The sequence below is a fragment of the Elephas maximus genome, chromosome 15, assembly GCF_024166365.1.
Source record: "Elephas maximus indicus isolate mEleMax1 chromosome 15, mEleMax1 primary haplotype, whole genome shotgun sequence".
Taxonomy (NCBI): domain Eukaryota; kingdom Metazoa; phylum Chordata; class Mammalia; order Proboscidea; family Elephantidae; genus Elephas; species Elephas maximus.
This window is the reverse complement of record NC_064833.1, coordinates 43123364-43134707: the sequence shown is the minus strand read 5'-3', so window position 1 is coordinate 43134707 and position 11344 is coordinate 43123364. Positions and strand designations below refer to the sequence as shown.

The 11344-nt window shown below is 49.9% G+C and overlaps 1 protein-coding gene across 2 annotated transcripts; it reads left to right on the top strand.

Moving 5' to 3' along the window:
- The first annotated feature begins 2745 nt into the window (after positions 1-2745).
- Positions 2746-10279, top strand: OSR2 (odd-skipped related transciption factor 2). Of its 2 annotated transcripts, none has more exons than XM_049853847.1 (4): positions 2746-3163; positions 7152-7920; positions 8892-8991; positions 9830-10279. In XM_049853847.1, exons 2-4 carry the CDS (start codon positions 7265-7267, stop codon positions 9902-9904), a joined length of 831 nt encoding a protein of 276 aa, XP_049709804.1. In that variant the 5' UTR covers positions 2746-3163; positions 7152-7264; the 3' UTR covers positions 9905-10279. The 2 variants fall into 2 exon arrangements, with proteins under 2 accessions (XP_049709804.1, XP_049709803.1); XM_049853846.1 differs by having other exon boundaries at positions 9748-10279.
- Positions 10280-11344: the final 1065 nt, after the last annotated feature.

The following is an 11344-nucleotide window of genomic DNA, read 5'->3' as shown; positions in this document are numbered from 1 at the left end:
TGCGCGCTGTCAGAGTGGGAGAGGCTCGGAGTTGGCTCCGGCGAGTTGGTGTCTGACACCTGCTCGCTGCTTAACTGGCAGAGCGGCCTGGGTGGCCTGGGTGGGCGGGGAGGGGGGCTGCGCTGCGTGCCCTCTCCTCCTCCACCTCCTCCGCGTTTCCCCTCTCCGGCCTTCCTCCCTTCCTCCAGGGGCTTAAACTTGCTGCGGTTCGAATTCGGTCTGCAACTGCTCGCGCGCTTCTCGTCTATGTGTTAGCCATTTCTCTGGAAGCGTCCTCGGTGTCAAAAGCCCAGAGCCGTGAGGACAGCAGATGATCCGGTAGGCGAAAATGTCAGCGTAAACCTGCAACGCAGCTCCCAGAGGGCGTAAGCGGAGTGGGACTGCTGCGCGGAGACACAGACCCAGACGCAGCTGGACCGCTCCTAACTCGGGACTTGCCTCTTCGCACACTGGTGCTTCACCGCCCACCCGTGGGCCCGAGACCTATCCTCCGTGTCTAGCGCTGTCATCGGGAAGTCTCTCCCGTGACACTGCTCTTGGGTGGGCCCCCACAATGCGTGCGCGATAGCTGCGAGTCGGGACTAGGGGCTCGCCCCCGCTGAGCGGGAGAAACTCAAGGCGGGCCCGGGTGGGCTTAGAGGTGGTCCGGGGGTCCACAGTGCGCAGTGCCGAGCCGCGCCGCGCTCAGCCTCGAGCTAGCTCCCGACCCGGGGCGCGCACCTGCCCACAGCTGTGGCAGGGCCTGGAGGCTGAGGCACTGCCGGGTTACGCTGATTCCCCCAAAGCCAGGAGCTCACCGACTCTTCCCTACCTTTCCAGAGACCGCAGCGATCAGGCCGGCGTGGCCCAGACTCCATTTTGGAATTTAGGAGGCTAGGGTGGGCGAAGTAAACAAGTTGATGGAAAAACTCGGGCTCAGAAGGTTTGCGGAGAGAGAGAGCAGCTCATGGGTGGTGGGAAATTCTGCCTACCCCGGGGGAAAAGCAGGCGGTTCTGCACCCAACGTACACACACACACAGGGCGGGAAAGGTGTGAAGCCCGCCGCTGGGGAGTTGCCTCCACTTTCGTGAAAAGGAAATATGAAGCACAGGAATACTTTTCAGGTCACCTCGTGAGTGTGTGTCCTGGGTGTCTGAAAAAGGAGAAAGTTCCCTCCAAATCTCCCAAATTGAGAAAAGCTGCGGAAAGAATGAGGCGGCGGGAGAGAAGGCACTGCAGATATCACAACAGCTGGGGCTCAGTACTGAGGGATAAAATGAAAGCACCCTTATGGAACCCACTAGGGAAAACGTTTGTTTAAACTCAAGCGTTCTACTACTTTCACGCTGTTCGTCAAGTCTGCATGGAAGCAATACTACAGAATATTAAACACTCCAGTCCCTAAACTCACTTTGAATCTTTTAGAACTTATATTTGAAAGAAAGAAAATCTCTTATCCTTGAATTACGTTTTACTAAAGGAACGAAAAATTCTATTCGCCTCGGCATAAATAAAACAGAAGGTGTTTTATCTTAATAAAATATTTCAGAGCTTCTGCTCGGTTCCCCAATCAGTGGTTAACCTTTTGACAGCTTTCATCCTGCTTATATTTGTGCACTTTCCCGCACGATTGAAATTATTTTGGTTGCCCTTCTGGGACAGCTCGTTCAAAACATCTTTTGGTGGTACACTTTTAAATTGTACAGCTTTTTGGCTGGAGATTCTATGCTCTTCAAAGCGCGGGCTTGCTGTGGGCTAAGGTAAAGTCCCGCTGGAGACTCTTCTAGGACGAAGAGCGTTTTGCTCAATGTTGTTCACACAGATCTCCTCTGAAAAGAGACTGCTTAAAATGAGTGCGTGTCATTCCCTTCCTGTCATTCGGTCACCCGCCTTCCAGAGTGGCAGAAGTGGATTCTGCAATTACACTCACACAAGACCAAGACTCTAGATGAATCTGAAAATGTATAATTGCACCTTAAATTCGATTAAATTTCCCGGCGACTGAACAATGAACTATTTTTGCTGAAAATTAAGATAGAATCGTATTTTCCCAAATTTTTAGAATGATTACTCGTCACCCATTCCAGATGGATTCCTTTTTGCTTGTCAATGGGTTGCAGATGCCCACCCTTTTAACCAAGTTGGTTAACTGCTTATGAAGTGTACACTGGCTGATTAAAGCTAAAATATTGGAAGAAACTTCTCCTGGGACATTCCACGTATGTCTTGGCGGTAATTACCAAATTAGTTAATTGTCACCTCTATAAATAAACTTCATTTTGAAGCCAGATTATACATGTACTACAAAATTATGTAGAAAACTATATTAAAATTGGGGAAAGTGTAATATATGCTGGAGAAAATAACTTAGAACTGATTGACTTTACGAAGAATATGGTTGTGTAAAAGGTGTTAAGATTGGGAATTAAGCCGGCTAGCGTGCCAAGTAAAACTACGAAATGCCCTTTGGGTTTCTCTGCTGAGTCTTTGTGAGGGACAGGACTGTTTGTTGACTTTCTAACAGTGTAATGAAAAGTGGCACCAAGAAGGATGGGGGTGGGCGTTGTGATTGTGTGCGAGTTTTAAGCTGAGTTGCCTTCGTTCTGTGTAACAGGGAAACCTCGGGCAAACCTGTGCCTTTAAGACTCAGTTGCTATCCAAACACAAGTAAACAGAGTGGACCATTAGCGGACGCCAGGCGCGGAGGCGGAGCCAGGGAGCAGTGGGCCCCGCGCGGCTGCAGGACGCCCGCCCGGAGGGGAGGCGGGGCTGCTACTAAAGCCCACTACCCGCGGCCCTGGGCAGCCTGGGGAGGGACGCGGGCGGGGACAGAGCTCGGCGCGCTCGCTGCTAGACGGTGATGGCCCTGCAAGGCTGTGGGCTCCGACCTCACCCGGAGTCTGCGGCGAACGGCTCGCTGAGGCGCGGGGCTCCGGGAGAGCGCTGAAAGCCGCCTCGCAGCACTCCGGATCTTTACACTTCCGCGTCCACGACCTCGGACTAGGGTGAGGAGCCGCGCTCCCTTTTGCTCTTCGCAGTTCTCCAGATCATGTCCGCGCTCCCGGGACTTCGTGCGGAAAAAGAAGTTTGCACGGTGTGGACCCAATGACCCTGCCTAGCTGCGCGCCTCGCTGCCTGGACTGGCTCTGAGGGGCGCTACCCAGGCGGATTTTTCTGCGAGAGGTGAGTGTCCTCGCTGGGAAGGGGCTGCAGCCGCCCTAAGCAAGGAAAGGTTCGGGGTTACAGGGGACGCTCAGATCCTCGGTCTGGCGTGCCACAAGTTCAGATATCGTGCAAAAAAATCATGTGGATGTAATCCCGGGACATTGTGTTTCTCACTTCCTCGGACCCGCAGCACGCGACTCCCAGTTGTCCCTCTCTCTCACTACTATATACTGTTTTTTAGTTTTGTTGTGGGATGTTTTATCTAAGCTTCTAACTCGCAAGTCTACTTATAAAAGCTCACCGAGGTACGCAGAAATAGACCTTCTCAACCCTGCGCTGCTTCTGCCCCTGCCCTACAAAGCCGGGGTCAACCTGTCCCGGGGCAGCCGCAGCAGCGCAGGGCGGGCTGCCCGGGACACGGTGCCTGCCCAGCCTGCGACGCCAAAGGCGCATTTGAAATAGGAAATAATAGTTCAGTCCTAGGTGAAATACCTACCTAGGAGAATTTCCAACCCTGCGCTGGCCGCTTGATTTTTCTGCTCCTTTCCAGCCCCGGCGGAAGGGGCCAAAGCCAAACTCCCCGAGAGTTTAAACGCTTGGATTCGTGAGAAATAACAACAGATAAAGGAGTGGCGGTTGTAGGAAGAAGGAGGGAGAAAAAGGTGTTTGTGGAGGGAGAGCTGAATCTGTTTGCGTACCTGTTAGCAGAGAACAAAAGAGGGCTGGCGTTTCCCAGAGCTAAAGGGCACAGACAGCTACTTTCTCTGCTATACGAACTCCAGTACCGAGCAGGAACAAGAAAATTACTCATGCAGGGGGAGCGAGGGAGCAGAGGGAAGCAACCCAGATTATGAGGAAGGCATCTTAATTTAATTAACTCCTTGAGAAGGCAGAGGCACTGCGAAGGGGCAGGAACTTCGCAGCCGTTTTTTCTCTTTTCACCTGATCCAGTCTGGCCGTTTTCATTAAAAAAAAAAAAAAAAAAAAAAAAACTCCTTAGCTCCACTTAGACTATAGCTCTCTGATTTATGCAAAATCGGGTTGTGACTTGGGCAAAAATTCAGCGAGCCTATCAATCCATTGGTCATTTTTCTCGGATAACAACGCACAGGTTTTAGCAGCTGACTCCAACTCTGTATTATTTTTAGGTAATTCAGTGTAATAATACTATTACCAAAGAGCGAGACTGCTTATCAAATTACCACGTATGTTTTTTTTTCTCCTATGTTTTGAAAGCTTCACAGAACTGAAATTAGTATGTACACATCTCACTTGTTGACAGTCAGTGAACTAAATTTGAAAAAGACTTCTGTACATGGCTGGAAATCCTGTAAAGGAGACTGATGAAAGAAAACTAGTGTCAGCTCTGCCGAAATGTTTGTCTTTTCATTGGTTTACGTTTCTTTACTTGCAAAATTAAAAAGTAACCAATGGTTGGAAACGAGAAGGTAGAAAAATGACAGCAGACGATAATGGCTGCTATTGCCTGAAACTGCAGTGTGGGAACTGCATGGCTCTGTTCTAGACAAAACGAAAGTACTTCAGATCTCTGCAATGCCTTAAAATATCTTTGACATATATTTCCAGCAACTCAGCGGGAGAGTGGAAGTCTAAACTATTTATTTATGGCAAAAGTGTTTGGTAGATATTTGGGGTTGTTCTATTTGTAAAAGGGTTTCAGAAGGCACCAATGGTTTGCTCTTCTTCTCTGAAGAAACTGCTCTGCAAATTAAAACAAACACAAACTATGAAATATCACTTTTGTGCCGGCATGAAGCCGAATTATAATACCGTCATTAATTTCTAAATTATAGACCATTAGGAGAAAAGGGAGACGTTCACTTCATGCATTTGGAATGGAAATCCCAGGTAGTAGTATTCCCTAAGTCGGCAATGACCCCCCACACAGAACATGTGGGAGCTGTACTTTGCCTCCTGTGTTTATTTCTAAGTAATCTAGTCCAGGAATACACCCAAAGAATAATTTCGGTTTCCTCTCTATAGGGGAGAGACTGCTTTTCAGCACTAGGGAGGAAATAATTTTTAAATCTGTGGAAAATCCTCATTGTGCAAAGAGAAGAAAACGAAGTAATTTATTATTTTTAATCAAAGGGGAAATAATCAGAAAGATTACTAGGTATGTTAGTTGAATTCCTTCTTCCTACCTCTCTAGGAGAGGGTTTGAGTGTTGCCGCTGAACAAAAATGAATCCTGATTAGTGGTGGGAAAGTTTATTACTAATGGAGGTTTACCGTTTTGGTTCAGTGGTTTGACTGAGACCCTCTGACTGTCACACACCTCACATTAACTCTGGGCCTGAACTGCCAGACCACATACTGCCAGGCAGAAGCCTTCATTAATAAACCCGTCTCCAAGCAGAAGAGGGAGGGAAGGTGTGGGCTGCACCAAGGCAGCCAGATTCTGCCTTGACAGAGCGTGGTGTCGTCAGCGCAGCCCCTAAATCTGCCCTCAGTTAGAGCCACAGGCAACACTTCACAACTTACTAGAGAAGAAAATCCAGGCACAGAAAGGTGTGGTTGAGAAGGGAAGGCTGGACAGACGCTCCCACGGTCCTGCTGGGTTCCAAAGCTAAACTAGGCTGCTGGTAGAGCAGAACCGCCTGCCAGCCTCTCTGTGGGGAGAGCTCTTAGTGGTGGGTCCCGCACCTGGGGGGTCGTCCTCAGAGGGAAGGCGTGGGCCCACGGAGCTAGCAGAACCCGCTGCCGAAAAGGGGTCGGCAGTGGCAGAGTGTGGACCCATGCTGAATGCAGGTGAGGGTGTCCTTGAGGTGCCCCCGGGAATCAGGGTCTGCAATCAGACCTGTGTTGCCACTGGGGCGCCCGGAGCGGAGAGTGTGCGCCCTGGTTAGGCCTAGGCCGCAGACTCTGGGCAGGGCTTCCTGGTGGCACACACCTCCAGGCCTGAAAAACAAGGTTTCACCAGGCAGGCAGGGCCGCACTGAACCCCTTCCGTCGTGGCTCTCCTGCAGCTTCTTCGCTTTCCCTCCCCAAGGAGGCTTTTCTTCTTTCCAGCCTCCCTGGTGCAGGGGCCGCTCCTCGTGCCAGGCCCGGCAGCCGCTGGGGCCTCCCAGGAGCTTGGCGCTCAGACTGGGAGAGGGGGTTCCGGCCTTGGGGACTTCTCCTGCCCCCCGGGAACCTGAACCATCTGGAAGGGATCTTGGTGGGGGGTGGAATAGGGGCAATTCCTGGGAAGGGAAGGGGGTGATTCCAGGCCGAACCCAGCCCCGAGGTGTCGCTTTTCTTTCCTGCGGCCCGTCATCGCTGATAAATGGCTCTGCGTCGGAGGAAGGAAAGAGAAAACCTCTGGGGTCAGCACGGGGCGAGGCGGCCCACTCCGAAGGCCCTCTGCCCAGGAGGACAAGGCTCTTGCTGCTGTGCGTCGGCTCCCTGGCGTAAGCGCGGGAAACCAGGCGGCGGGACGGGGCGGGGCAGCCTGCGGGGGCGCATCGCAAGGAGCCAGCAGCACAGTGTCGTGTCGGCCCTCGAGCCCAGGGTCAGACCCACAGCCCGTAGTTCCCAGGGGAGCTCAGCGGTGCCGCGGCAACAGCAGCTCGGTCCCTGGGGCGTTGGCGTCGTGGGCCGTCGCGGTTGACCGGGTCTCCGGACAGGGTGGGGATGGCTGGCTGGGCTGGGTACTGCCGCACCGGAGCCCTGCTGCCCGGCTGCCTTTCTCCTCCCGCCCCGGTCTTCCACTCCGAACGTGCCCGGAATCCGACCTTCCTGTGGGCTCCCAGAAGGGCCGCCCGGACGCCCGGCTCGCCAGGGGGCCACTTCCTGCCCCGCCCAACGGCCCGGCTATGGGACGAGCTCCGGGCGGACTTGCTGGGCAGCACTGTGCGGTGCCCTCTTGGCTTCAAAATTTGGGGGGCCTTGGATACTGTGGGGAGCGGGACTTAAAAGCAGGTTGCGGTAACCCGCGACGGTGCCGAAGGGCAGACCGAACGGGCATGGATAATATTCACGATCTCTTCCTCTGCTATTTCTAGGACTTTCTGTGTGTGCTGTTGTCTCTCTGGGTTTTCGCCGGAGCCCCACGCCCTCCTGCTTCAGAGTCCTGGAAGAAAGAGGCAGCTCCCTCCGCCTCCCAGCACCCCGGAAGATGGGGAGCAAGGCCCTGCCAGCGCCCATTCCGCTCCACCCATCCCTGCAGCTCACCAATTACTCCTTCCTGCAGGCTGTGAACACTTTCCCTGCCGCTGTGGACCACCTGCAGGGCCTGTACGGGCTCAGCGCGGTGCAGACCATGCACATGAACCACTGGACCCTGGGGTACCCCAACGTGCACGAGATTGCCCGCTCCACTATCACCGAGATGGCGGCGGCACAGGGCCTCATGGATGCGCGCTTCCCCTTCCCGGCTCTGCCTTTCACCACTCACCTCTTCCACCCCAAGCAGGGGGCCATTGCCCACGTCCTCCCAGCACTACACAAGGACCGGCCCCGTTTTGACTTTGCCAACTTGGCTGTGGCCGCCACGCAGGAGGACCCCCCCAAGATGGGGGACCTGACCAAGCTGAGCCCAGGTTTGGGCAGTCCTATCTCCGGCCTCAGTAAATTGACTCCGGACAGAAAACCCTCCCGAGGGAGGTTGCCCTCCAAAACGAAAAAAGAGTTTATCTGCAAGTTTTGCGGCAGACACTTTACCAAATCCTACAATTTGCTCATCCATGAAAGGACCCACACGGATGAGAGGCCTTACACGTGTGACATCTGCCACAAGGCCTTCCGGAGGCAAGATCACTTGCGGGATCACAGGTGAGGTGGCAAAGGGGGTTGCAGGGGAGAGAAGGCGAATTTGTCTAGAACAACATTCCAGGTGTCATTAAAATCACCTTTGAACTAGGCCCTCCCAGCCTGCTTCACCTATCCTCCAACATCTACCTTTTTCCCCCCAGCCTGAGTCTGCTGTGTTCTTGTTTGGGATGAGGCCGGCCTTTCCCCATCCTGGGGTAGGAAAAATCGTGGATGGGCCTTGGTCCTGGGTTCGGTCTCCTAGTTTCCTCCCGTTGTCCTGACTGCTGTGGGACCATTTCTGGAGACCTGCTGGGCCACCTCCACTGGGTTCCCTCCTTCCCCTCCTACTCCTTGCCCAGGTGTGCCCCAGAACCTACCACGGAGACCTTTCTTTTAAGCTTTGCCTGGGGGAGAGGAGGGTCTTGAGGTCACTGAATTTAGAAACAACTCCCACCTCCCCTTCCTGACCTTAAACTCTGCATTAATAAGCAGTAACAAGAAGAAATACTGTAACATAAATGTTTTCATCAGGTTAAAATTTCCCAAGAGAGGATGGGGATCTTCCCTGGAATCTACCTGCTGTTCCCCTAGTTTAGGCTTCCACATCCAGCCTTGAAGGCTGTTTAAGAGATGAGCTAAAATTGGTCCCCCTAAACATGGCCTTGCCTTACATCCTGATTTGGCCAGTTTAAATCCCAGAGAAAACCATGGAGGCCAAGAAGGGCTCCTTCGGAAGAATTTCAAGCTCCAGAATAGGCCAGAGAGGGCGATCAAGTGTAGATAAAGCCGTTGGGTCGCCAGTGAATGTTTTGAAGAGTCTGTTAGTTGAGGTTAACCATAAACAGAATTACACAGGAAAAAAAAAAAAAAAAAAAAGAACATAAACAATGGAAATCCAGTTTCTCTTTGAGTAATTGTCAAAAGAAAAACCCTCGCTGTAGTGGTAAAGTTGGGGAAAAGTCATTTCAATGAATCCTTATATTAATTTGCAGGTATATCCATTCCAAAGAAAAACCCTTCAAATGTCAGGAATGTGGGAAAGGATTTTGTCAGTCTAGAACTCTAGCAGTTCACAAAACTTTACATATGCAGGTAAGTTTGTTTTCTTGCTTAAAAACAGTGATTGGCTCTCTTTGATCATAATTGCTTTACAAAAGGTGTTCAATGGCAGTGTCTTTCTCTTAAAAGGTTCTATTTAGATTAGCTCTCTAGGTGGAGAAAAGCAGAACTCTTGTTTTTTAAAATATATTGATCTTATCTAACATAAAACATTTTTCTTAAAGAACAAGTCACACTCTTTATTCTAAATCCTAATTTTGAAATGATTATTTTTTTATCCCATCCACCCTGCATTTAAAGCTTTCGTGTTTGGGAGGAAATAAAGGTAATTTTGATAATGGAGGCATGGTGAAATCTCATATACAGCGTTTCCCAGGGGCCTCATAATTTGTAGTTTTCAGAACACTGAGAAATAGTTTAATTTTCCAGCAAAGAGGAGCCTTATTACCCTAGAGAATGTCTTTGCTTAAGAGAGGAACAGAGTTTTTCTTCCCCCTTTTCCTGCCTATGACATGGTGATGAAATGTAAAGAACTGGAAATCACAAAGCCTACCTCGGTGGCCTGGTATCTGCCCCCGAAGCTATCAGTGAAATCAGGCCTCTGTGTGTGCCTGCGCGTGTGTTTTCGTGGTTGAAGGATTAGGAGCACAGATTTGTTCCTGCAGGTCCCCTCTTTTGTTGTTGTGTGCATGTTTTGTTAACGCTTGTGATACCGATAAGACAAACTATTGAGAAGGGTGCAGTGGTGGTGTGAAGGATTAATCCTTTGCTTGCTTCACATCTGAACAGGAATCTCCACACAAATGTCCCACATGTGGAAGAACCTTTAATCAGAGAAGTAATCTGAAAACTCACCTTCTCACCCATACAGACATCAAGCCCTACAGCTGCGAGCAGTGCGGCAAAGTGTTCAGGCGAAACTGTGATCTGCGGCGGCACAGCCTGACTCACACCCCGCGGCAGGACTTCTAGAGAAGCCCAGGATCTGTCCCGTGCCGCTGCCGCTCCCCTCCCCAGACACCTCTCCACGCCTCCCACCCGGAGGTCCCACCCCAGCCCCCTACTGACCCCAGCTCTTCCCTTGCTGCAGCCGCACCTGCAGCTCCAAGGAGTTAACTCTTCTTCGCGAGGACTGAGAACTGTAGAAAGCCCCACACGTAAATCCCTTCACAAAGAGCATACGCTAGTTTCTTGTAGATATTCACAGCTCATTTTAGAGCTCTGTACATAATGTCTTTGTTTTGTTGTGTTTTTTTTTGTTTGTTTGTTTTTGTATCTTGTTGGATGCACCTAGATATGGAAAATGGAAGCCAAATTTATCTTTAAAGACTGTATTTCAAAATAAAACTTTTTTTTGTTTGTTTCAACCTTCCTGCAGAAATGTCTTGCTATTTAACTTCTGTTTTTCCTTTTTATTCTGGAAGAATGGGCTGCCATGAAAATTCAATACTGAAGGATATTCTTTATCCCCAGGTTTTTATAATAGGGCTTCTCAGAACTCTTTTACTGAAACATCAGCCTTTCTGTTTTTGTACTATGTCGTGTCAGAATTAGACAATTGTGCTGTCTTTTTGTTTTCAAAGATACTAATATTGATACCTCTGGGGTTTTAGCCCTTTTTTGTTTATTCCAATTCCTTGTGTATTATTCCTTTAGATCAAAACAATATATTAACGATTATTAATAATATGTAAATCCAATGGCTGCCCCACTTGAAAACGTAAGGTGGGAAGAAGCATGAGGAAAAGGAAGAAAAAGAAGCTTCTTGCCACTTCGTTTTTAAAAGTCCTTGACCTGTTGTCAAAGTTTATGATGGGCAACTTCTCTCACCATTAGACTTTGAACACTATGATTTATTACTATAGACAGACTTTATCCTGCCTTCAGGGGAGAAGTCTAAAATCCTACAGAAGAGTATAGGAAGATAGAACCTTCAGGAATATGGGGGAGAACAGGAGATTACTATGTTTGCACAAAATATTTCTTTCCAAGAGTTGACAACCTTTCTTCTTCCAGTTGCCATCAAGTAAAGAAGTCAATTCCCACTCATAGTGACCCTATTGGACAGAGTAGAACTGCCCAGTGTTGTTTCCAAGGAACACCTGGTGGATTCAAACTGCTGACCTTTTAGTTAGCAGCCCTAGCTCTTAACCACGATGCCACCAGGGTTTCTGCCTTTGTTCTAGAAGGTTAGAATTTCTCTGCAAAGCAAATTGAGTTAGGTCACTAGGGAGGTTTCCATCACTGAATGACCTTTTGTCCCTGGCAAAATGCTAGAAGCACAGGTAACTCCATGTACAGAGCTCATGGCAAGTATGTAATCACCTTCTGAGGCATTTCAACCTTTTCCATATGATTACTGGGGAATATGACACTAGTAATAATG

Bases quoted from the DNA above. Each gene is read 5' to 3' on its own strand.
- OSR2 (XM_049853846.1), top strand. From the start codon at position 7,265: ATGGGGAGCAAGGCCCTGCCAGCGCCCATTCCGCTCCACCCATCCCTG. The intron at 7,921-8,891 runs GTGAGGTGGCAA...ATTAATTTGCAG, and splicing joins GATCACTTGCGGGATCACAG to GTATATCCATTCCAAAGAAA. The intron at 8,992-9,747 runs GTAAGTTTGTTT...ACATCTGAACAG, and splicing joins ACAAAACTTTACATATGCAG to GAATCTCCACACAAATGTCC.